The sequence below is a fragment of the Armigeres subalbatus genome, unplaced genomic scaffold, assembly GCF_024139115.2.
Source record: "Armigeres subalbatus isolate Guangzhou_Male unplaced genomic scaffold, GZ_Asu_2 Contig323, whole genome shotgun sequence".
Taxonomy (NCBI): domain Eukaryota; kingdom Metazoa; phylum Arthropoda; class Insecta; order Diptera; family Culicidae; genus Armigeres; species Armigeres subalbatus.
In genome coordinates this window covers 94,336-122,268 of record NW_026943068.1, presented here as the reverse complement: position 1 = coordinate 122,268, position 27,933 = coordinate 94,336, and the positions used below count along the sequence as shown (strand labels likewise).

Below are 27,933 nucleotides of genomic sequence, written 5' to 3'. Positions count from 1 at the left end.
TTACGTAAGCACTTATGGGGAGACGGGGGGTCTGCCATTTTTTTACGCTCCATATAAATAAAAAATGATTTGTATGGAAAAAATCTTACATGGGGGGAGGGGGTGTTGAAAAACCCAGAAAATTTGCTTAAGGAGGAAGTAAGATCGGCAACCAAGAATAACGAAAGAGCCGATTATATTCAACTATGAATTACAAGGAACGACAGTCGAGCGTTTCAATCATCTGAAGAGTTTCTAGGTAATCCTTATAAGCAGCAAATCGCATCCGTCCTTGATAAAGCTTTATATTCTTCGATGCTGTCATAAGACTAGTTTAGTGAGTTTTAACTTAGTTTGAAACCCGTCTCATACTTTTACTCAATTTCGGAAGGTAGGACTCACAGATTTCAATTTTATTCAATTAGGTATACTTATAATACTGATAACGGGAATAGATATTAACACTGATAAATGAAGATAACGCAAAACCACAGGAAACATTTACTTCTTGAGAACATAATGTAATTAACTACGTTTGATGGCGATATTAGGATCTGTTCAAACTGGAATAATCTGAAATGTCAGGAAACTGTGCCGTGTTGTGCTTCACAGGTGGGCTAAACCACGCCATCCACCTCAACTGGGTGAAATTTGACATTCGGTCAAACTCTTCCTGCAATCTTCGTCACCGTCAGAATCCCTCTCGTACTCGAAGCCAAAGCAGGTGAACCAATTGAAGATGAGAATTAATATTCCTGCAAGGTAGACAGATTACATCGATAAATTTAACAGTCTTGGAGCTTACTTGGCATTTGCGGTCCACGAGCAGCGCAGTTAAATAAATGTCCATCATTCTAACTAACTAGGATGCAATGTGAAAGCGTTTAGTCAATTTAGCGTGAAGGAAGACAAGAACAAACAAATGATCAGTTACTTTGTCCAATTTGCTCATCGACGTGCCCATGATACTGTTTAACTTTTCAGCCAAGGTTTATTATGAGGAGGACGTTGTTGACTAATAGTCTACTGCAGGGAAGGAAAAATCATAGTTTAAAAAAAATGTTTAGGCTTATTCTGCGAGTAGAACGACGTGAGATAGCTTGATTGAATCGAGCATAGTCATAGTCCAATTAATTGAAAGCAGTGGGTGATTTCCGAAGTTACTGTCATCATGGGGCCAAGTCGTGGCGGGCATCTGTTCGGCTAAAATGGTTCGTATGGTTACCATCGTTAAAAATGTCGTTATTTGTAGCTGAAACAGAAAATGATGGACACGTACAACACTCTCGTACACGTCCTCAATGTCAAGAGTGTCATCTACAACTAAAAGGGGTCTGAAGCAGCCAAATCAGCTTTACACACAAATGTAGATGTTTTTTTTTGTAAAAATGTGTTTCTTTATCTATATTTTATATCATAGTTCCATTAATATTAGTATTACTAGTAATATACATTTTAGCTAATTGATATTATCCGCACTCCATATTTGGTACATGATTTTGTAAAATCTAACGTATCTTTCGTCTTGGATGCGCAATGGTTATTTATGCCTTATGATACAGAAAAATCGCAACTTATACATAAGCTTGGCATACTACAGTTCAAATAGTTCACAGAACGATGGTTCTCTCCACATGCGAAGTTGTTCGATTCTGCTCGGACGTTTGTTCCAATTCATTTATCTTTCTCATCAACTCGTCTAACTAAGATCCCGTATCCTTTTTCTCGTTCGTTGCGTGTTTGATGTCCTAAATACTTATTCAAAATTTGACTGATCACATTGCAAATATAAGGTCAAACCATTGTAAAAGATATATTGTAAGAAATATCATAAAATAACTGGCTATTTTTATCTGTTGTTGGATGTAGCTGATGTAAATTAGCTTCATGGCTTTTGTTAACATTTCAAGCTTGGTTGGTACACTTACAGATGTTTATTTCTTGTTTCCCCATTTATTAACAATTTCCTCTAAGGAAGCATCTTGTTTTTACACACAAATGGGAGACATATTTTTCACATTTCAAATCCTACAATGTTTTATAAAAAGTTTATATTTGTTTTTTTTTCTCTTGACACTTAAATGTGATTACATTATATTACTCTCACCTTAGTTTTTGTAAAAACAGGAAATGGATAAGAGCTGAATGGGAGTTTAAACAATTTGTATATTTGATTACAAAACAAAAGCATAAAAGTGAAATCAGCAATGATTATAAATGTTTTGAGCATTTTGAGTGACATATCATATCAGTTATTGGCCCGTATGAATAAAAAGTAATAAAATCTGCAATATGTAGTTACTGCTTTGTAGTGAGGTCCACATGCAGTAAAAATGCTTTGGTTGATTTTTTTTTCAAACAATGAGTAATAGTTCCGATAGTCGTGGGTGTTCCTATTGTTGGGGTAGTGTTGTTTTTACACAATCTACGTATTAAACGCAGCAACCCATATGGTCTATCAGTTTGTCGACCTGTCATTGCACGAAATAACAGAAAACAAGTTAGGAAATGCATCAAAATCGGTAAAGTATCACTTAAATAACTTATATTTTTCTGTACTTTGCACCAAAAGTTGAACACGAATAAAAAAATACCGCCACTATTAGAACACTGCACCAATAATTGGAGGTATAATTTTGAGTAACAGTTACAGATTCTGCTGCGACATCCAATCACAATTACAGTGTGAAATATGATTGATGAGCCCTCGGACGCATACTTGAGGTAAGCGAAATAAATTACAGACTTGGTGTAGATGAACAAATAAATAGTGGTCGAACTATTTTAGTTCCTCCACTATTGGGTCTTTTACCCAAAGAAAATACTACTGTAAAAAGTAAAAGAGTAGTAGGTATTTGCTACAAATTATTTACGATACTTCCGTAGCATCAATCAGATTTTGGTTCCTTATTTGGCAAATCCCATTGTTTTCTTATGGGATTGGCCAAATTGGGACCACTAGTGCGATAACTGGTGCAAAGGACGTTAAAAATTAAACAAAATCAATTTTTACAATTATGCTTGTTTTGGAGGATATCAAAGGTGTTATCGTATCGTATGAAGGTGTTATCGTATCACAGAGGCTTGCTCTACCTACGTCGCTGCTGTTTAATCGCTCGCTTATGGAAAGTTCTTTCCCTTCAAGATTAATCACACCTATCCATAAATCTGGAAATGTTTACGATGTACAAAATTACCGAGGGATTTCCATCCTCAGCTGTCTTCCGAAAGTTTTCGAGAGCATGGTGCTGGATTTCTTGTACCCGGCGGTACAGCACATGATCGACGTTGACCAACATGACTTTGTAAAGAAACGCTCAACGACATCTAATTTGATGAGTCATGTATCTTGGATAATCGATAATATTGAGAAACGAAAGCAAGACGATGCGGTATATTTTGAATTCTCAAAGGCTTTTGATAGAGTTCCTCATCAGTTAGCGGTAGAAAAACTTAAGCAGATAGGCTTCCCTGATTGGCTTACTAATTGGATTGCATCGTATCTCAACAATCGAAGAGCGTCCGTAAAACTCGGAACAGTTATGTCGGATCCATTTCACATTACTTCTGGCGTTCCTCAAGGGAGCCATCTCGGGCCAGTGCTCTTTGTACTCTTCATCAACGATCTATGCAACGAATTGAAGTCGTCTAAAATCATGTATGCAGACGACTTAAAAATCTATCGAGTCATATCATCACTGGTGGATTGCTGCGCATTGCAAGCGGATGTTAATACAATTTTGGATTGGTGTGGTAGAAATGGAATGGAAGTTAACGTACAGAAATGCAACGTAATAACCTTCACTCGCCTTCGCTCTCCAATTGCCTTTAACTACTTGATGCAATCCCAGGATTTGGTACGTGTCTCTCAAGTCAAAGACCTTCGCTTAGCATATTTCATCGGTGACCGCAAAAGCTTATGCTACACTGGGTATGATCAAACGCAACACTCGTGATTTTACCGATATTTACTGCCTTAAGACGTTGTACGTTGCCTTGGTTCGCAGTATTTTGGAAAATTTGGAATATGGGTTCCGTATCACACCGTGCAAATTAACCGAATCGAGCGAGTACAGAAAGCGTTCATCAGATTCGCTCTCCGAAGACTTCCATGGCGGGATCGACAACAGCTACCACCCTATGAAAACCGCTGTGCACTTATAAATCTTTCTACTTTGAGAGAGAGGAGAAACTTGCTCCAAAGGCTCTTCATTTATGACATGCTTGAAGGCAACATCGACTGTACCGCACTTCTGGAAAGGCTTCGTTTCAACGTTCCCGGATGGACGACACGCCGCAGTGAATTATCAGGACACGGGCGCAACATGGACAGAACAATCCGCTTGATGCTTGTTGTATTTCTTTTAATAATGTTTATCATTTGTATGACTTCCATATTAGTAGAGATGTTTTCAAGTCGCGAATTAGCATTTAAGTTTTAGTCTGTACGATGTAAATATGTCGAAGACTGTAAATAAAATTAAATTAAAAATCATATGAATAGGGTAAATCACTACTTGGGCCTATGGACCCGATTCCAGGCTCACTGCACAGAAAACTAAGGATTCATACTTTTTGGAAGCCGTAGGTTTATGATTGATAATTTTTAAAAAGTCTCCCATTTATTTCGCACAATACTCAATATTTTCCAACTATTTATTTCACTCCTAATTGGTCCAATTATAGAAAATAAAAATGTAGATTCCGAACATTCGCTCTCCGTTGCTACACCACTGAGCCGAAGTGAATCTTTCCACTTTTACAAAACGGTATTTTCATACAAACACTTACCTGAAAATCGTCACAGTTCTCGATACAATCATTGCTTCAATCTGTTAATCACCGCACAATAATTCTAAGCTCGCGCACTTTAATCTTTTCTATTTGTTCGTTTCACTAGAACTAATATAAACATATTAGAATACATTTCAAAATGTATCCTCAAACCGAACAAAAATTCACCTCAGCCTACGAACTTCTAGCCGCACCGTGCTGCCAGAAGGCCAGGAGTCTTTTTTTAGTATGAAAGAATCCTCCATCGTTCATAGGAAAACAATCTAATTAGTTGACGCTATCATATTATTTATAATTCTCTCGATTTCAAAAAGTGAAAAAAATAGTTTTTAAGCGTTTGGAAGTAATTTGGATGAGTGAATATATCTTTTCACACAAATAAAAATTATTATAAATAATACCATATGGCATCATGTCGGCGTTGAACGTGCATACTTTGGTTTACGTCGCATTTTCTACCGTCCCGAGAGAGAATGAGAGTAAGATGTTGAGAGATTGAGCGAAATTTTGCTTAGGCCGGGAACTGGGTTGGATGTGGGCCGGATATGCAATCGCTATGACCGAATTGAGTGCTGCACATCGTTAATTTAAATCAAATGAAAGCTTTTTCAATCGATGTTTACCAAGAAAAGCTATTTTTAAGCAGAAGTGAACCCCTTTGCAGTATTGCACGGCCCACGAAATTCAGGAAAAGTTGCTTCCTGTCAACAATATCTATTAAATAATGCAGTCGTATGCATGTTAGACCGGGAATGGGGTAAGAAACCCTATGCTTTATTGATATGAACTTGGTTTGCGGTGATTTGATTGGCCATTTGGCATATCAAGCACTAGTGCGACAACTGGTGCTATAGCCACGACTGGTACATCTAGCCAAAAGATATTTTAGTTACCAGATAAAGATGGTCGCTGTCGTCGCTGTCCGGAACATCTTTTGCTGGCGAGGATAGGGGAGATAAATGTCAAAGAAGGAAAGTCCATACGATTTAACAGCTTGGTACCCAACATGTTCCGGACAGCAGAACAAAGGGAACCGAAGCGACAATTTTTATCTATTAACTAAAATATCTTTTATCTAGCCTATACTCGTTTTTTAACGTAATTCGCTTTTCACGCAACTATTTTGATTTTTGGATCTTTGTGGGTTTGGCCCGTATGAATAAAAAGTAGCTCATGTATTTTAATACCAACCGAATAATAAGTTGTTATGCGTTTGGTATTGTATATACACGTAGGGTAATATATCGCCATTCCGTATCCTCCATTTTGCCATCAGGACCTCGCGGGTTTTATTATAAAAACCCCTTGGCGGTGAATTAATAACTGAGGAAATGCTAATAGAATACTAAGTCGAAAAGCTGGCCAAGTTCCAGTTGAAATATAGAGCCATTGAAGAAGAAGAAGAAGAAGTAAAAAGTGGGAGGCGTCATCCGGTGTTTGAGGACGGACGCAAGAGTAGGAAGGCAGTAGGACGTCAAGGACAAAATAAAAGTGACCAAAGAATAAAACTGTTTTCCCATGGCGGAGTGGCATGAGAATACAGTCGTCTCCACACATCTCGATATTGAAGGGACCATCGAGATAGGGAGAGATCGAGCAATGGAAGGAAAATTGAAATGGGTACTAGATTCAAAAAAGCTCGTTACTATGAAAAACGACAACAAAACAAATGTCGTTTCTTGTTGTTGATGTGTTTGTTATTGTCCAAAGATGGTATAGTAGCCTAAATATTTGAACATATCGACATAAGGAGAGTAAATCATGAACAAAATATGATCAGAACACACCGAGATAGAGAGATATCGAGATAGGGATGTTATCGAGCTGTAGAAAGCTCAAATGTATGTAGATTGAAGGGACTGAGCAAACCATCGACATAAGGAGAGATATCGAGATGTGGAACATCGAGATGTAGAGAGTCGACTGTAGAACCGTAATTGACCGACACGTACCAAAGAGATCACAGAAAAAATCACACCATTCATGTTTCTTGACTGAACTACGAAAAATGAAGTCCACTAAGAGAGCAGCTTTTAGAATTTTCTCAAAACATCTAACACATAATGGCTTAATAATTATGAGTACCAACGAGCCTGTCGACAAAGCATTGCACGGTACCAACGCATGAGCACAAACTCAAATCTAAACCCAAATCCTTCTGGAACAGCGCAATGAATCCGACTTCCATCGACAATGAATTTGAATGGAGAAATCGCCTCAAATACTCAGGAAGTTTGCCGCCTACACTGAAAACCAAAACTACCCAAAAGTGGGTTGTTTGCACTCAAAACCGTGGTTCGGGCCAATAACCCAAATTTGAGTAAAATGACTTTTCTGGCACTAGGTAGTTTGCCTTTAATCCCATGTAAACAATTTACCCAGAGCTGAGTTTAATTTATCCAAAGCGGACCTTAATCAACCCAAAATAGAGAATATTGAATTTACTCAAATTTGGGTTATTGGGCTGAGCAACCTCGGTGAGGTGTTTGCATCTTGCTCTAGTTTTGATAGCAATAATGGGAAAGAAAGGGAAAACTACCCAAATTTGGGTAAATTTTCTCTGCGATATTCTCAATAGTGCGTATATTGAACTCAAAGTTTGGGTTGATTTATCTGTCCGTGTACTTGTCGAAAAATTCTCGAGCGTTTTCAGTGACGACAGGATGAGTGACAGCCAAGTCACTATCGCAGCGAACGTTCCTTTAAACAACCAGTCCTTGGGTGCAATCAACGTCGATGATGACATGATCCTGAGAGCCGCAAAGCAGCTAAAATCGTCACATAATGTCGGACCTGACGCCGTACCGGCCGTCTTCATCAAAAGGCATATCGACAGTTTGCTTGTTCCACTTCTTTTCTTGTTCAGATCTTCGATCATCAATGGAATTTTCCCCTTCTGCTGGAAGTTTACAGTAGTGTTTCCATTCCACAAAAGGCGATGTAAACAACTATCGATGGATTACGCCTTTGTGTGCCGGCTCGAAGCTGTTCGAACTCGTAATTATGGATCCACTGCTTTCACACTGTAGGAACCTAAGGAACTTCTTAGTCATGATCAGCACGGATTTACTGTCGGTCGCTCGACTTCCACCAATTTACTGTGCCTCACAGAACAGGCTCAAACGGATGTTATTTATACTGACCTCTCTGCAGCTTTCGATAAAATGAATCACTCATTAGCCATTACAAAACTGGACCGATTCGGAATAGGGCTTCCATTCCCGGAAACGATTTCCCGGGAAATCATATTTCCCGGGATTCCCGATTCCCGGGATTTGTGTATCAGTTTCCCGAATTTCCCGGGAAATGAACATACTAAAATATTTTGTAATAATTGTCTTATTTTTTTAAATTTGATGATAACGGTTTTTGGGGTATCAATTACATTTTTTACTAGCATCATCTCACTATTTGTTTTCCTTTTGAAGTTTATGAATTTAAGTCATACTGAAAATGCTACAGAATCATACGGTGCATTCCAACACGTGTTGAAGAGAGACAAAGAACCAGTTTATATCTATCGTTCGTTAATTCAGTAGGTCCAAACGTCGATAAGCGTTGTGAAGTCGAATTAAAAAATTAGTAATTAATTAATCCGCTAGATTGGCTTTTCTCGGTGATATTTTAAACTTCACAGCATTATTTTTCGTGACGCGTTTCGGCTTACTGACCTTCAGCCAGTGTTGTCCTACACTCAAGGCAAAAAAATCTGCTCTTTGATTTTACTCCATCTAAACGATTTTATAATCTCAACTAAGTAAGTTCAATTAATAGGAGGATATTTGAATTTTCTAAATGTCATGGCAAACTGTCAAAAAAATGCACTCCAGAGCCACAGGAGCGCGCGCACTGAAAATGCACTGGAGTGTTTTCACTGGAGTGTATTTTCAGCGCGCGCGCTCCTGTGGCTCTGGAGTGCATTTTTTTAACAGTTTGCCATGACATTTAGAAAATTCAAATATCCTTTTATTAGTTGAACTTACTTAGTGGAGACTATAAAATCGTTTAGATGGAGTAAAATCAAAGAGCAGAATTTTTTGCCGTGAGTGTAGGACAACACTGCCTTCAGCCATCATCAGACGTCTATAATAGACATTTATTTAAACGATTAACAATTTTCATTAATATACATTTTTCAAACAAACTTACAACGTGCTGGATGTAACCTTTCAGCTTGGTTAGTCAAATTACACTAATCTGAATTTCCCTCCCCAAGTTTAGTCTTCCCGTCAGTCAACACCCCATTTCGTTTATTGCGTCGTCGTTGTTGTTCGTACGAAAAATAATGCTGTAAAGTTTAAAATATCACCGAGAAAAGCCAATCTAGCGGATTAATTAATTAATAAACGCGCGGTGATTAGCACAAACAATAAAATTTAAAAATTTAGTGTCTGTGGTGAAACAGCAGAGCTACTAATGTTCGCAGATATTCAGGCAATAGCAGTGACCGCTTTGGCAGGTCTGTCCTATTATTGTCAATGGTATTTTAAGACCTCAATCCTTTTTGATTCAATTCCCGAACAGACTCATATTCCGAAGCAGAGCATAAAATAATCACCTTCACGAAGCAACTTCAGGCCGAATATTGACAAACGTCGCATGACTATTCAAAACATAGAATGACTTACTCAGTTTTCTTCTTCACATATTCATTCATTTGATTGGTACTGAGAATGGTTAGTGCGTTTAAAGAAAACATAATTGGCCTTGATTATGTCGACTTTTGGCACTAAAAATGTCCCTCAGTTTAACGTCGGGGTCAGATCTATGTGAGTAATTGTTGAAATCATCATTTAAGTGTTTAGTTTTACAGTAATTTATTAGTTTACGAAATCTAAATAAATAATCACTGACTGATATTTGACTGGAAATTGTCAATGTTCAGCCGAATATGAATATGTACGAAGTGAGGGTGACAAAGAAGGCCGATTGGCTTCACCAAAAATATTCGATTATTTAAAGCTCTGTTCCGAAGACTCGTTTGTATTTTGAGATATTTCTGAAAAAATTCATTTGAATATTTTATAATATTGGTGGGTTAACAGATCTTGATGGAAAAACAGATTTTAGGTCTTTAGTATGCGATCGTTACAACTGTCTTACAATAAATACTCGCAAAACTTTTGCAATTTGATGCGTTTCAGGTGCTGTTCGGCATTTCAAGCAAAGGAAGAATTCTCATTTCAAATATTTCATTCATCTGCTTTAAATACATTCAAAGTCGAAAACGTGTTCAAGTGGACGACATGAATAAAAATGGCTTATCCTTCAAAGTTGAGCAGAAGATTCTATGCACTAAAAAAAGTCGTCGAGTGTAAGAATAGTTCATGTTAGGAATATTTTAGCGATAATAGAAGAGAATCTCTCGAAGCCGTTGTTGTCCAAAAACTAAAAAAAAAATTTGGATACAACCCATAAAAGTTTTAAAAAATTTAGGAAAAGTAGCACATAGCGGAGCTCATCAGGACACTGCAGATCTTACTTTTGAGCCAGAGTAGATGCTGATACCTATGACATGGCAAACGTTTTGTAGAAGAAGTTAACGCTTTTCAAACTGAACAAAAACTTTCTCAGGCTTTCAACATCTTTTTCATCATTTGAGGACAAAACAGCAAGAATCACTTATGTAGAATGTATATTTTCGAAATCATATTTTACGACAAAATTTACGACAGAATTTTTTTTATTTCCCGGGATCCCGGGAAATCCCGGAAAATGATTATTTCATTTCCTTTTTCCCGGGAAGTTGATTCTCGGGAAAAATGGAAGCCCTAATTCGGAATAAGTGGCAGTCTGCTGAACTGGTTTCATTCGTATCTTTCTGACCGCAGGTATTGGGAAATGCACCTCTTAAAGTTTTCATGCACCATCCGGTATACCACAATGAGTAGGACCACTGATCTTCCTGATCTTTTTCAACGATGTATACCTCGTAATCAAATGCTCTCGGTTGTCTTACGCTGATGACCATGTGAAAGGGAGCAATGTGAAGGATTTTGGCGTGATCCTAGGCGCAACTAGTATTCTAGAAACATATCTTATTAATCGTCGACAAAACATCCAGAACTATGGGATTCATCTTCAGAATTACAAAGAATTTCATTGGCATATACTGTTTAAAAGCTCCATATTTTTCTCTGGTGCGCTCGACTCTAGCTAGAGTACTGTTCTGTTGTCTGGAGATCGTCTTACGACAACGATGCTGAGAGAATCGAATCTGTTCAACGCCGTTTCCTTCAATTCGCGCTTCGTAGGCTACCTTAGCAGGATCCGTTTAGCATACCGAGTAACGAAAGCCGATGCCAGCTGATAAACTTGGAGCTACTTTGCTCAAGTCGTTGGAACAAATAGATGAACGTCTAGCCACGCAGCCTCCGTAACAGTCATATTCTGAGGATGCACCTTCGTCGTACAACTATACAACAGAGCCACATCCCTCTTCGATTTCCATGTCACATGGAGCATGTTACGCTGAAGATTTTCATCGTACTCCATAAGACATAAGCAGACGAACACAATGACAATGCTCGTTCAAATGTTTTATATCTGCTTTATATTATCTTTTGACAACATCCTTTTATATACATTTTTTTGTTTTTTTCACATGCTCTACATCATTGCGGCTAGATGTAGTCTGTTGATGCAATAACAATAAAGATACAGATAAAGACCCTGAGGCTTGTGATAGGGGGTCTCGCCTGTGCTGGAAATAACACGGCCCTGGCCCGTGTCCAATTGAAAAGAGCTCGCCGCCGCACCAAAATGAGTCTACAAAACGGTCATTCAACCGGTAGTCCTGGACAATGCAGAACCAACGCGCACTCGGAAATTTTGAAAAAATAGTGTGGGCAGTAGCGTAGCATCTATGGCGGGAAGACGGTACCTGGAGAAGGTGATCGCAAACTCTATAGGAGTATGAGGATCAAAGTTTGTTTTTAGTTTTGATTCCACCGCACACAGCCAACGTATTGATGGTCTCTTACAAAATCGCCGACCTCTACCCGGTCTCTGTTGAATATTGTTTTTGTAATTGTTAATTGTTTCTTCTGATATTCGTTCAAAATGACCGACCCACTTTGGTCTGTCGTGTTTTATTCAATTCACAATATTTCCTTCTTTGTATTCTTGATATTATGCACAGCATTTTTTGCCCTTAACTCGAAGATTTTCGGTCTGCCTTTTTAAACGTTTCTACACTTCATGGTACATACAAAATCAAAAAGGTTTTATACAGAACAATTTTGTTTCCATCTTTATATTGCGGGTCCTTACCTGGTTACGTAAGACGTAGAAGTGCCTATTGGCCTATCATTCCGATCCATGCTTTTTTGTGCTTCAACTGTCATTTCTTTCGTGCTGCATCACATCACATCATTCTTTCTGCGATGGATTCGATTCTCATCAGCCATTACTACACTCTACCGTTCTCTGTTGAGTCGCATCCAACTGCTGGCACCATTTTTCTCAGCCGTCACTTCCTCGTTAAATCAACCAGAGTATAATGACCAATAGTGGAACCTCCAGCCATACTTACATTATTACAGAATTTAATATAAACATGTTTCAATGAAATTCTAAAGAGAGAAACTAGCATACTGGGATATAGCCGCCTCGCGATGAACACGATGATACTTTTATGATCAGGGAAGTCGAGAAAATTTCCAGCCCAAAAATTTCCTAGACCTAGATCCTAGATCGAATACAGCAACCTTCAGCATGGTCCTGCTTTGTTTCCGCGCATATATGCTTAAGATTTGATTACATGCTGCATTGGAAATGCCATGGAATGTAAAAATAGATGATTTTCTACATTTTTATCAAAAATAAACACGAGAGTGTCTATTATAGGAAAATTAAGGGGAATGGAGGGAAGAAGAATATCCCAAAATCAAATGGGGCTACTATAGGACAAAATCAGTCATATAAAAAGTTCGGTTTCGGAGTGATCATATATTTTTTTAAGTAAACAGATATCACCATATATTTTACACTAGAAAAGCAAAACATTACTTTCAAAGCCGGTAGAAGTTGTAGTCATCATCTTTGTCAAACGAATATTTCTGTAGCATTTTAGAGATTTCATTGGAATTGAAATAAAATCAATATCAGAATTGACCAAACCCACACATAGGCTTATTTGACATTATTACTTACCGGGGCGAATTGATTTACGGCATTCATATAAATTAAGTCGCAGATCTGATACGCATTGTAAATTATCACTCTAATAGACAATTAAATCATATCAAAACCGGAAGCATTCTAACCCTACCATTGTAACGGTGTTCCCCTAAACCACATCCGCCATCCGATAATATGCTACAATGTACCAACGAAACGAACTCAATTTTACTTTCCCGCGGCCACACATGGATGCGTTAGCAGGCTATTATTGGTGGCAGCTCACACGCACCCAGGATGCAAATTAAAATCCGTCTGATCTGCGTCTGACACGGTAAAAATCAATTTCGCCCAAATTGCATTGAATCTGGGTTTTAATTCGTTACACCCGGTTAATTAGTATTTTCAATTAAATCGCTGCTGGTGGATGTAGACGCGAAAACGGCATTCCATCAGATGCATCCAATCCGATTGACGTAACGTATAGATATAAATTCGCTTGTGCAAGGTTCCAACTACAAATGATAGAGTGGAAATGAAATACTGTCGGTAGTGAAAGGCTGTGATTTCTCGTTGCACTACTGGAACGGTGTCATTTTTGTTTTCGATTGGTATCAACATTACAACACATTTCGATAGAATTTCAAAAGAAGCATGAGTAACCGTAGCAATTAGTATTGCATTAATGCTATGCTATTCAATGATCACTCAACTTATAGTTATAGTGCTATAACATAGATGCGTACTTCGTGACCGTGCGGTTAGCGGCTTCAGTCGTCTAGGCTTATTCGCGTGCTATGGACTGTGGGTTCAATCCCGCCCCTAGTAAGGAGAAAACGTGAAGCGAAAAAATCTGCACTCGACCAGTGGGGGTGTTGTGTAAATGTCGTGTTCGTTGTCTAATGCTAGGTGTTAAGTATTCAGTCCGTGGGATCTTTTTTCTTTTTTGCCTTTCTTGTATACTAAGTAGGGGAACTGTTCCGTTTTTCATCTCACTGATCATATATTCATCTCATCAAAAAACAGAGAAATACAGAACCAATCTTGTCGCTTCTTTTTGCTAAAATGCGTGCTCACTGCTGAAAAAATCCCAAAAATAAATAATCATTGCTTTGTTTTTGATGGGATGGAATTGAGAGCTATGAGATGAAGTGCCGATCCGTTCCCCTATAAGCATAGGGCTATATGATCACTCCAAAACCAAACTTTCGATAGAAGGCTCGGAGACCCAAAGTGTTTTAACCAATCGACTCAGCTCGACGAATTGAGATGATGTCTGCTATGTGTGTACTGCCGCTAACCGCAAGTCGAGCGCATCTCAGCTTTGTAGGGATACCGGTAGCAATACCCCGCCTGCTGGTCTAGAGCCAACGGCAGCCTTTGGGTTGGGGACTCACGACTTCTTTTGGGGTTCCGGGTCTCAGGGTCAGGCTTGTAAAATGTCATCTGCATGTCATTTGACTAATTTGTTCATAAATTTCTTCAGAAGCCAAATTTACTTCAGAATTTTAGATGTAGTCATAACGCTTGAGTAGGGCTATATTTTTTATCCAAGGGTACATTACTCTAAATATAACATCCGCGGCTGGAAAGTGAAAACTCTCCAACATGTCACGTGTCATTTGACATAATGTCATTTGAATGACATTTTGCCTCCCACGCCTCAGATTACATATTTACAGCAATGACTTGTTAGACAAAGTTGTAGGCACATTTAAGCGCTATAAGTTTTTCATACCTCAGAAATTGGTAGCTTATTTCTGAAAAAAGTTCTGGGAAAAATATACAAACGAATGCAAATGACATTTTACAACACTGACGCAGGGGAGATTAAATTTTCGAATCACGGGAACCGAATATCGCTCGTAATACTCACGGTCAAACAGCGCTTTATTTTTGTTGAATTTGTGTTGAAGTATAACCCGAAGGATGCCGATTTTGCTGAAGAAGGTAAGTTGCTGGAATGTCCACAAACAAGTTTTAACCTTTCGAAGATTGGTTGTTCAAACCATATGCAAAAAATCGATCATTCTGCCAGCACATGGACATGGACATACATGGACCAATAATTTAACTAATTGTTGTTTCAAAATTATTGATCTTATAGGGCTGGGATTCTAACTGGAGTTATTCGGAATCATTTCTCAACGTAAAAATTGTGACAAGAAGGAGGGTTTTGCCCACAAACAACCACAGGTTGCCCGGTAGTGCTGGCAGAAACATTGATTTCTTCCATATTCGAACAATTAATCTTCGAAGCGTTATAACATTTTTTTTGAAGACGTCCCAGCAACGTACCTTCTTCAGCAAAATGTTTCAGCTTCATGCAAAAAAGTACATTTTCTTATTTTTAATTTCCATATAAATTTCAAACGCGATGCGGAAAGCCGGTACGCAACCAACCGAGCCCAACTTTTGCACATTGGATTGGGGTCCCAAAACGATTTAGGAAAACCTTGATTTCACTTGATTGGAAGAAGTTTGCGTTTCTCCATAGAACTGCGCCCTACTCTAATATGTATACATAAAACATAAATTTCGGCAATTAAAAAATATAAGTCGAAGATGTAAAAAATATATGAATACACAAAAGACAGATTATTATACACTATAAATAGTTTTCCCAATAATTATAAAATACTAGTTGATCCAGCTGACGTTGTCCTGCATTGTAGGCGCATTGGGAAATGCCCATGCGAAATTTCCATACGAATCTTAATTTTAGTTTTTTACGATGTCGTCCACTGCCGTTATACGCATAAATATCACATGTACATAGGAAATCCCAGCAAACATGGGACAAATATGCGTATGACAGCAGTCTACTTTACTCCTAATTTAAGCATGAAGAAGTATCATATAAACCCGTCGAAAACTGTAACGAACGTAACTGCTGAAGGAATGAAGAAAATCCATCCAGGTGTTTTCCAACCCTGAAAAATGCATATTTTCCAAAATAAATATGGAACAGTTTCAACAATGAAGAAGCATGAGAGATATATCTTCTGTTAGAGCTAATAAAACCCTCGAGAATTGCTTTATGTTTGGAGTTATGCGAGAACCTGGCCAAATTAGGAACATGGCCAACACTGGTACAGTTCTAGATAGATAGATAGAAGCATATTAGATGGGTATCCCAAATCCATTTTTTAAGGGTTTTAGCACTGCAATTATTTCTTCGATCTTCGTACTTCCTGCTTTATTCCTATTATTTTTGCATTCTTTTTATACATATTTCGATTTCAATGGATTAAAATCCAGTTAACGAGTGCCGCTTTTTAACTGGAGACAAGGGGATTCGCAATGCATTGTAATGATCGGTGTTTTGAGAAAGAGAAAGATAGAGAGACAGGGACACCGTCTTCGACCAGAGGTCGTACAGACTGAACACTAGGGTGGTGCAAAAAATCGATTTTGCTCCACAGTGCTCATCTGATTCTTTACCATGTTCTGAGTGTCCTCTGAAAATTTGAGCTCATTTGGATTAAAACTGATTTAGCACAAGCCGTTTCAAGTTTGCATGTAAATTAGTATGGGGAAATTTATTTTTTTATTATACTGTTAATGACGCTTCCCCATTAAGCGCAGGTTAAAAGAAAACCTGCACAGCTAAAAGGAATACTCAACAGCTTTTACCCAACGAAAATCACATGTTGATTAATCACCCCAATAATTAGTAATCGATTTTAAGACAGGTTGCGAATCTTTAGTCATGATCGTTAAACTTCTTTTAGGGCATCACTGAAATGAGCAGTGCAACATAGTAGCCTACTGAACACTTTACTTGGAACAAGAAGAATATACCATACCATCCCCACGCAGCTTACGTAAAACTGCTTTTCAGCTGGGCTTTGGCCCAGTTATCGAACGGTTGGTGTAGTGGCTAGGACTAGAAGCTCACCTACAGAAAAATTCCAGGAAATGTTGGCCACAATAATAGAAGGAACTCCAAACTTTGTCCTCAAACATTTTTTCAAGAATAGTGGGAATGCATAGTATTTAAAGCAAAAACATGCAAAATGATAGAAAATATACGATCTATTCCCCTAAAGTGCTTTCTTATGTGTTTTTTTTTTAGTAGATTTTACGATGCACGAGAAAGGCATCATCGTCGCTAGGTGGATTAGTCTGGTTTTTTTTTAATTTCTATATGAAAAACTCTTCAAAATTTCCACGAGGAATTTTCCGGAATCCTTTTTCAGGATTTTAACATTCATTTTTTTAATTTTTACGGAAAGTGGTTTGGTTTTTGGTGTTTGGAACTTTGAACGAATTTCTTTGGATTTCTAGGGAAAATTCTTTGTTTTGCTCATCGGAAATTCATCGACAATTCTACGGAAAATTACTAAAAAATGGGAAAGGAGTGAAAAAAAGAAATGACTTACTTGAATTTTTTTTATATTTTCACCTCAATTGATTTAAAAAAAAAGAAACGAAACGATTTTGAATTAAAACTCCAGCGGCATGTTTTCCTTGAAAATTGTAAACGAGTTTGCTCGCGCGTGAGAACTTGATAAAAAAGATTTGGAATGATTTTACCAGATTTTACTTGGTCGAGGTTCTGTCCATCCACATCAAGCGCCAATGGAAAATCACCCAATATTACGCAGAAATTTGCGTACCTATAGAAGTCATATTATTCACAATCCGTATCGAACATACCCCAACTTAATAATTGGGGATACTCTGTACCAAATAGAGGCATAAAAAGATATGAATATATTCCGGTGTTTTTTTTTTCAAGCATACTATGCCAGGACAGCGAAAAAGCCGCTCGGTATGGTTTAGCTGAAACCCGACAACTTGTTGTTTTAGAAAAAGTAATAAAAAATTACCTATTTTTCTACCCAAGTTTTCGTTCAGCAGATCCCTCACCCCCATACTTTGGGACTTCATACAACAAATTTGCTGCCAGCTCTACACCATTGTGTGGAACAATGTATTGTATGGCTTCGAACTTTTTCCTACAACCTCTGTATGTGAGAATGCCTTTTTATTATTGAAAATCATGTAAATAAATGCTAAACATCGAATTATTTTAACTCACAATGCATACAAATCTACAATAAGTCCCTTTGTCAATAAGGCTTAAAAACAATATTGCTATTTAGAAAATAGCACTGTTTCCAGAGTTCGCATTGCGAAATCATAAAACATGTTATCGGCAGCGAGCATAGTAACAAATTTAAATATATTTTTTGCGATTTTGAGCTCGACGTAACATAAGAAAACTTTTGAACTCCGATAAAATAAGGAAGAAACACCGAAATCTAGGAATTACAATATCGTTAACGAAAACCAACATCAAAATTAGTTTTCAATTTGCTTTTACTAACAGCAGTAATAGTTTTCGATTTGCTATCACAGTAAGATTTTTCTGCTATAAATTTTGATCTTTTAATCGTAAAATCGACCAAAAGGAATCAACCTGAGTTATCAAAATTAGGCGATTTAACAATAACAAAATTAGTGATCGATTTGCGCTCAAGCTTGCGTTTGAGTACCCCAAAACGAGATGTCCACAATGAGTAGAATGCTCAGCCACCAACTATTTTGTTTTTGTAAAAATCAAAACAAGCGACATGGATTTAAATCAAAGCCGATTTTGTTATCGTTTTCATCGAATTGATTGAAGAAACGACCGATTTTCGGATGCAAGTAACAACAGACCGTCGGGCTCACCACACTTTTCGATTTTCATTTTGATAACTCTGATAGGAAAACCAGGGAGGAATAATAAGGAAAGCCGAAACAGATACCCTAATATTATCTAAGTAAACCAACTAACCTGTGTAAGGCGTTCCTCTTTATTATCATTTGTTATCGTCTAGTGCATAGAACGCTGAAGGGAACAGCTAGGAATAGCCAAATATTCCTTTTGTTAGGTATTTTATAGAACGACCACAATTCACATTAATATCCGGTAGTGAAGTTAAACTGGTGTTAACGTCGAAATCAACATCAGAAACAAATTCGGTGCATTTATAATTCATTAAAGTAGAAAAGACTTGCAAAATACAGAGCAAAACAAGCACCGCCCTATGAGTATCAGCATCAGAAAATAAATTCATTGCAACGAAAATATAGAGCTGAATTAATAGCGGTCAGTCGCAAAAAGATACGACACATGTGTATTTTATACTTGCGGAAAGCTGTTGTCTGATATTATTCCAACCGTAGTTAAAGCTCATTTATGGGCAGTGCTTGTATTACGTAACAGCAACTGCATTTTATATCAAAGCATTTCCTATCTTGAATTTAAACCGATAGAATTTAGACTACACTACAAACTCAATCAAATTTAAAGTAAATTATCCTACAGAATCCTATTCAAACAAATAGTAATAGAAGTAATCACAGATAGACATCTAATTCGAACAAAGTTGATAATGCTTAGTATATTTTTTTGGGTTTCCGAGCGAATTACTTTCATATTCCTTCAAATTTTAAGATTGATTTGGATATTTAAGAGCGAGTTTGGCGTCTTGTCTTGATAATTATACAGATTCAACGAAACCTAACAAAAAGTCCTAAAACACAACATTTCAATACCATAACTTATCCTAAGCATGTTTGTTTCTTTTACATGTTCAAAGAAATAAAAACAACTTCATGTTTTATATCATTTTACAAATTACACTAGTTTAATGGATCTAAGGTGAAAATATATAAATTAACAGAAAACGAACAAGTGTGTACATGTATACATCGATGCACGTGATTACGTACCGTTAATCAATGATGACGTCTGCTGTATGATATGAAAGATGCATGTATAGAAAATTAGTTTAGATTTTTGATTTGATTATCTGAGGATAACTAGCATGTATGCGCACTTTCATCACTGACAAGAACAAACATAGTTTTTAGTAACACTGATCACACACGCCCATGGCTGCACAACGCAAACATTCCCTAATATCTAAACACGAACGCTCCGGTGAGATTCACTTGCTATCATTGCACACACTAAACAGCGCAACCAAGACAATCGGTGTGAGTACTTCCATAGTAGTTATAGTAGTAGTAGAGTTCGGTGAGAGTTGAAAAACTAATAAGGTGAATTAATTTTTCAAACAAGACAGCGCTAACTAACTTTTTGCGAGGGCCTTCTTCTTCCTTTGTACTAGAATGTCGTGAAACGGGTTGTGGCTGATGGACTGGTTCAGACACTTGATCCATTCCTGCTGTTCCTCTTCGTTGGCGGCCGACATTCGATAGACCGTATGCTTACCCTCGACCACCTTACCTTCCGAGTCGGTTTTGCACGCTTTGATGATTTCCGCGCCTCCGCTGGCGTGCAGCTCGAAGCAGAATTGTTTGCTGCGGTCTTGCACTTCGCGCACCTGTAGTGAAACAAAAATGTAGCTTATTATTGCACTCTTGTATGCATGTTAATGATTCTAATGAAGACAAATAGGATTTTGTTCAACACGACAGTACAAAGTAAAAGGTTAAAGGTTCTTGAATTGCTTGACTACGTATTGCTGTTTACATTTACCTACATCACGTTTTTTTTTTCAGATTACCAGAATAAATATTTAATGATCTTAAATTTCTTTATTTACACCGAAAGAATAATGTCCTAATTTAGTTCAATTAAAATGGACCCTAACGGAAAACGGAATCATAAAAGGCAGAATCTCTAAAGGCGGATTTTCAATTGAATTTTATCATTTCTTAGTTTTAAGCACGCGTTTGCTTCAGGTTAGGGAGTATATATTTTATTCTTGAGAGTGCACTTGTCAGGTTTAAGTTGAAGGGGGAAATGATTTCTTCCTTAAAAGCACTCCCTTTGTATATTTTTACTTTCCATCAATTGCAAATGCTTAAAGTTGGAGATTCGATCTCAATCACTTCTAGCATGGTATGCTAAGACCCGAGGATATCTTAAGATAGAGAAAGGAGAATCACTTTAGCGAACGTTTTGAATCGACTATTTGATCTGGTGGTTCAAAATGTCCGCCAAAGTTAAAACAGCCCAAATTCTGTCTTGTGTGATTCCACATTTCATGTTTTTGCCTCGTTTTTGTGTCGTTCTGACTTTTGTATTCCGACTGATAGGCTTTCATAGAACACCAAAAATTAATCACCCTTATTCTTGTTCACGAACGAACTAAACTTTCAATCGAATGCGACTTGTTCGAACCATTTCCGGTTTGATTTTGCTGGCGTAAACGAGAATGCGCATCAACTTTCGTTCGAATGCGTGTTCGTACGTAAACAAGAATTAGGGTGAATATTTAATAATCCTAAATTTCTTTATTTACACCAAAAAAATAATTTAGTCCTGAGGATTGTATGATTTAGTTTGATTTAAAGTCTTCTAGGACAGACGTTAAAATTTATCAGCTGCATGCAGGGATTGAATTCAGAGAGAAATGGATTGTCACAATTGTGTGACATTCATGCCTCTCTAATGCGTAATCTTCTATCTTTATTAATTGAAAGCGAATCTTACAATCCCTGGTAGTTGGATAGAACTACAACAGCTAATGTGGTCTTGTAAAACTTCCGCAACTAAAATTTGCATAGTTTCTCTAAGGTCAATTCAGCAAATATCGCACTTCGCTAAAAATGTATCTGCAATATATCTTTGTAGACGTAGCAAATCTATCCAAAGAAGGTTTACGCAGAGCGTATCGTAAAAGTCAGCCTTGCACAGATTCAATTATACCCGATTTGATGGAGTTAATTTAGAAAATATATTTGCGAGTGTTGGATCATGTATCCAATGTTCAGAAGTTGGATTCATTAGTAACAAATAAGTTGCGAAGGCCGACGGAGGTCCTTCGTAGTTTAGTTAGACAAAGCACCAGTCTAGTTTAGTGTACTAAGAATCGTGGGTTCAGCCCAACTGGAGAAATGTGGATAGCATCAATACATTTTGCTGTGCATATGCATATCGAGTTTGCAAACATCTTGCACTTATCAACAATATACCATACATCGTTTGCATGATAACGAAACACGTAGGAAAGTCATACAAAAGTAGTACTTACCGCAATGTTTTCGAGTGGAATAATTCCTCTTGGTTCCTTATCGGTGGTGTACTCGAAGTAGTACAAACAGTTGTCATTCAGAATGAACCATCTTCGCTTCCACGATTTGTATCTGTGAGGAAAAAATATAAAATAAGTTTGACGATGCAATCAACCACGATAAAGATACATACCGTCCACCTTGCTTCCAAAGCCATCCCTCTTTATCAGGGTTGAAGAATGTGTGCATCAGGTCGTTGCCATCGTCCTGCGGTATCTTGAATGGCTCTGTCCGTATAGATTCATACAGAGACTGAAAAACAAAGCAGGTATGGGTAAATGAACGAATCAGATTTTTGTGTAGCATCGAACATTAATATTGATATAATAATTAATTAGATAGTTATGAAAACTTAGTTAAATCTTCCAGCAGAATCACAACATTTATAATAAATGGACAATTTCAATTCCAATGGTATTACATACTCATGAATACACTTACCTCCAGTAATTCTCTCGGTAAATCTCCTCCATTGTTGATGCCCCTATTCATCGATATGAATTGCTCAACGGTTGGTTTTTCTTTCACCTGTAATATGAGGAAGCATTCAAATTAGCCACGCACGGTATAACATTCTGAACAGGCAGTCAAGCATTTAGGAAGTGCACCGAAAGGTGACCACATGATTGGCGAATAAAGCGATGTTCAATACGAACTATCAAGTAGATTGTAGCTAGCCATCGGAACGTATTAAATTCAATCAATTGCGGCACCTATCGAATAACAGGTGGGTCAATATGCAACAGTAGAGAGTTAATTCACACTGAAGAAGGAAGAGGAAATAGTCCCCATGCATTTTCATTACTTTTCCTCTTCTTTCTAATTGAAAGTTTGGCTGGTGAAATGGATGTTCGATTTATATCGATTTATATATAATTCTTCACGCCTTCCGTATCCTATCAGAACTATCAAATTTATAATTTTACCTCCAATTCTACCATGAAAATATACATTTGACTATGAAAAAGAGCATCAGTATTTCCATACCATTGTATAATACACGGATCTGGATCCATATTCGATCCGCCTTAACAAACACCGTAGCGATACCCTAATTTAAGGCGGGATCACAAAAAGCAGAAACTCGGTACTTAGACCATCTTACACATATAACATACCTATATAATAAGGCCTAATTACAATTTACGAAAAGTGAAATTTCAAAAGACAGAATTACAACAGTTCTTGGTATTCTGCTTGAACAATCCACCGCAAACTTTTTCGATTTGCTGTCTTTTCAAGAAATACCGTGAGAAGTAAATGTTATTTACTAGTAGTAATGAGGTGTGCGCCGCAACCCGCCGCCACCGACAGTTTTTGTTATCGTTCTTTTGGCATTGTTTGGAAGTGCAATATTGGACGCGTTCAGAATATTCGCGAGATCCGGGTTTGTACTTATACGAACGATGAATAAATAAATTAGTGTATGATTAGACGTATTCGTATTGGGACGCAGAAAAGAAAATTTTGTCCTTTGTGTACTGTTTGCGGTCGGTGATTAACCTCCGCTACTCGCTTCAAATTCATAACACGAGAACTTGCGTGTTGTAAAAAGTACAACAGTCCGAAAACCCGTTATAATGAGGCCAATTAAAATGATATCAACGTGATTTTTTTTTCGGGAAAATAATATAGGGGATAGATGACATTTTTTAAGTCCAAATAATCTTCTGATTGCTGTCTTCTACAAAGTTGTTCGAGGATTGGAAACCAATGTGTTGAGAAACTGTTTAGTTCAGAATTCAGCCGTAAGACGGCGCTAGTGTATATGAGAGATCAGTTTAGTTAGATATCTCGGGATCTGTGGATTTAGAAAATTGCCGTCTTCTACTAAATTGTTCGGGGATTATAAACCAATATTTTGACAAATTGTTTAGTTTAAAATTCATCCGCAGATTAGTGCTATTGCATGTGCGACCAGTTTAGTTATATATTCCCGAATTTGGGATATTACAAAGTTATTGTCTTCCACACATTTGTTCCAGGATGAAAATCAATATACTGAAAAAATGTATGTAATGTACTACGACGAAAAACATTTACAAAACTACGGCGAAGCGCATCTCTTGTCAAGTGGTAGTCAAATACTGATGCCACCCTACTAAAAACTCTCTGTAGCCCGTTCAGTGCGTTGCCTAAACCATAGTTGGTGCGGCGAAGGGGAAGTCTCAACATTATGCTATTCCGCAATGTCCTATGTTGCACGTTGATGTTAATTTGTTGCAGAATGTCTGGACAATCGATCCTTCCTTGTATAATATCAGCGACGGTCAGTGCTCTGCTTAAGTCCCTACGGATACGCAACGGAAGAAGGTCGATCAGCTGGCAGCGGTCCTCGTAACTAGGGAGGCGAAATGGATCTCTCCATGGTAGTTTGCGCAATGCAAAACGAACAAAGCGGCGTTGTATTGATTCGATGCGCTCCGATCCGTTGTTGTAGTAAGGACACCAGACCGCCGAGCAGTATTCCAACGTCGACCGGACGAGAGAGCAGTAGAGTGCCTTCAAGCAATGTACGTCGGTGAAATTTTTCGCCACCCTGAACACAAAGCCAAGCGTTCTGGCCGCTTTATCGACGACAAAGGATATGTGCTGGGTAAATATAAGTTGCGAATCCAGAAGAACTCCCAAATATTTCACGCAATGCACTCGGTTGATGGTCGTGTCGAGAAGAGAGTAACTAAACCGGATCGGCTCCTTCCAACCACAAGCTGGCGTCCGGTCAGTTATGATCGAAACCAATCGAGAAGATTTCCACCGACTCCAAGTCTGTCAAGCTTGGCGATTGCAATTTTATGGTTCAGCTTATCAAATGCTGCAGAAAGATCCGTGTAAATCACGTCCGTTTGAGTGCGTGCAATCATGCTATCCGTGACGTACGACGTTGTTAGTAGTTGTTGAACGGCCAGCTGTAAAACCATGTTGGTCAGCGAAAAGATATTGTTTGCAGTGGGCATTCAGCGGGTCCATGACAACCAGTTCAAAAAGCTTCACTATTGCACTAACCGATGTGATACCCCGATAATTGTTCACATCTCGCTTGCTTCCCTTTTTGTAGACCGGAAACATATCTGCAGTCTTCCAGCAAGATGGGAATGTGCCGCTGGATAGAGAGAGTTGGAATAACAGGAGAAGGGGTTCAAGCAGACAGGTAATATTCTTTTTGAGAATCATCGATGGAACACCGTCAGGACCAGGCTTAGATGATGTCTTAAGCTTAGACATCGCTCTTGAGATGGCTTCGACATTCACCTCGATATCACCGAGCGATTGATTCGCTAATGGGACGTTGCTGGCAGCGGTGGTCACGACATCAACAGGTAGTTGTTCGTCTTCAAACACATTGGCAAATTTAGCTGAGAACAGGTTGCATATACCTTGTTGGATGCTTGCAGATTCACTATTGAATACCATGGACGATGGAAATCCAGTCTCTTTGCGCTGTTCATTTACGTAGCTCCAAAAGAACTTTGGGTGAGATCATAGTCTTCGCTGTATCCCTCTTTGGTAGCGTAGGAAATGATAACGACTGATCTGCTTTTACTCGTTGTTGAGTCTGACATAGTGGAATTTGAGTGGCAACGTACGGTGTTTCGTGTGACTTCTGAGTGCAGCTTTCTTGCACCTTTTCAGCGACCGGAGAGCATTCGTCATCCACGGGATCCGAGAGTCTGATCTAACGGACTTTTTTGGGACATGCCTGTCGATGATGTACACCATGATGTGAGAAAAAGTTTCTGCAGCAGAATTAATGTCCACTGGATCGAGAATGTGTTCCCAATCCATATTTGATAGCACTTCAGTAATACTGCGATGGTCCGCCTTATGGAAATCGTACGACACCACGGCTGGGGGGTTGAAGAAATCACGCATAACATTATCTTCGACGGCAATCACTAGAGGGCGGTGATGAGCAACATCCTTAACTAAGGGTGCAGGAGCCAAACAGATGCTCACGAAGCAGAGGTCCAGAGAGCGATTATTCTCGTTAACCTCGCCATTGATTTGAGATAGCCTTGCGATACTGTCTGCCCAAAATCACAACCTCATCACAAGGTGTGGCCATATCTGAAGCACAAGATACAGATCGGCAGTGTGTGTCCATGAGATCCAAGTCGCGAGTCCGTTCCGGAGGGATGTACACAGCACAGAGAAATAGTTACCTGTCACCAAGCTGAATAACAACCCATACTTGCTCAACGATGTTCCAAGAATCGTCCTCAATTATTTTTGCTTTCAAGCTGGAGTTAACTGCAACAAGTACGCCACCTCCGGTAGTTTTCCTGCTATTCTCCGTGTTGCGATCACAGCGAAAAACTTCGTAGCCGGCTCCAAAAACATAGCTCAAAATAGTTCGAGAATCAAGCCAGGTTTCAGTAAACACTATGACGTCGTAGTTCTGATCCAGAACAGCTAGTCGATATTCGTCCAGAAGGTCATTCATTCCTCCAACGTTCTGTTAGTAGATGGATATGTCGGACTGCATGTGGCGAGGAGCGGATGAAGCACTGCAAATCGGAACACTATCAGGCAGAGAAGAATTTATTGACTGAGAGTACTTGCCTTGAGTACTTTATGATGATGATGATAGAACAATTAAAACAGCACAGACAATTAACCCTTATGCGGCCGACGGGGTACCCGTGTTCCTTTTTCAAATTCAAGTGGTGATATTTCAATGAATTTTTATCGCTGAAGGCTGAAACTCGGTGACATCTAAGAACTCCATAAAATGTAGCATCTGTGAGAAAATCACGTTGATACAGTAAGGAGGGACGTGGGGAGGGGCATCTGATTTTTTTTACCACGTGGATGGCCGACAGGGTACCCGTGTTCCCATAAATTGATATTTTCATAACTTTAACAATTTTCAACCGATTTAGATAATTTTGACAGTTTTGGAAACAGAAACTCATATACTTTTTGCCCATTGTCAAGGTTTACAGCTTTTGTCTATGGTTATACAAGAAATCTTTGAAGTAAGGCTTAAGAGTCTACACACGTAACCGAAGGACTATCATCCAGTTTCAAATATATTACATGCTCATTGCGCTTCTTAGAATACTCGGTGCTCACAGTATATATTCTGGGTCTCCAAAAAACCCCTGGAGTAAGGCCTAAGTCATCCAAAAAATCCCTGGAATAAGATCTTATGGTCTGCTAACGTAACCAAAGGTCAATCGTGTAAATTCAAAAACGGTACATGCATACATCACAGTATATGTTCCGGGTCATCCAATGACCTTTTCTTAAAACATGTTTCCATTCCAAGTAGTTCTTGTTGCTGTCATTGATTCCAGATAGTCTACGAACTCCATACAGTCAAGGTTTTCGGATCAATCTCCGTAATGGAGGCAGTTAACGAAGAATAAACAAGTTGCGTGACCCCTTCTTGGTATATGTTTGTATTCTAAGTAATTCTTGTTGTTGTCATTGGTTCCAGGTAGTCTACAAACTCTATAAATTCAAGGTCTGTGGATCAACCTCCATAATGGAGGCAGTTAATGAAGAATAAACAAGTTGTGTGACCCCTTCTTGATATTATCTGTTTTTCATGTAGTTCTTGTTGTTGTCGTGAGTTCCAGGTAGTCTATGAACTCCATACAGTCAAGGTCTTCGGATCAATCTCCGTGATGGAGGCAGTTATCGGAGAATAAACAAGTTGAGTGACCCCTTCTTGGTATATGTTTGTATTCCAAGTAGTTCCTGTTGTTGTCGTGAGTTCCAGGTAGTCTACGAACTCCACACAGTCAAGATCTTCGAATCAATCTCCGTAATGGAGGCAGTTATCGAAGAATAAACAAGTTGAGTGACCCCTTCTTGGCATATGTTTGTATTCCAAGTAGTCCTGGTTGTTGTCGTGGGCTCTAGGTAGTCTACGAACTTCATAGATTCAAGGTCGGTGGATCAACCTCCGTAATGGAGGCGTTTATCGAAGAATAAACAAGTTGCGTGACCCCTTCTTGGTATATGTTTGTATTTCATGTAGTTCTTGTT

General features: G+C 38.4%; 1 protein-coding gene across 5 annotated transcripts in view; it reads right to left on the bottom strand.

Annotated features, from left to right (window-relative positions):
* Window positions 1–491: 491 nt before the first annotated feature.
* LOC134203996 (cytohesin-3) overlaps window positions 492–27,933 on the bottom strand; it is an 84,197-nt gene continuing 56,755 nt past the window's right edge. For all 5 annotated transcript variants that reach the window (XM_062678833.1, XM_062678832.1, XM_062678831.1 and 2 more), the window contains exons 7-11: window positions 22,378–22,464; window positions 22,070–22,188; window positions 21,897–22,008; window positions 19,991–20,240; window positions 492–734 (exon numbers count right to left, since the gene is read on the bottom strand). In XM_062678833.1, the coding sequence (XP_062534817.1) occupies window positions 616–734; window positions 19,991–20,240; window positions 21,897–22,008; window positions 22,070–22,188; window positions 22,378–22,464 (687 nt within the window). In that variant the 3' untranslated portion in view covers window positions 492–615. The remainder of the gene's footprint in view (window positions 735–19,990; window positions 20,241–21,896; window positions 22,009–22,069; window positions 22,189–22,377; window positions 22,465–27,933) is intronic.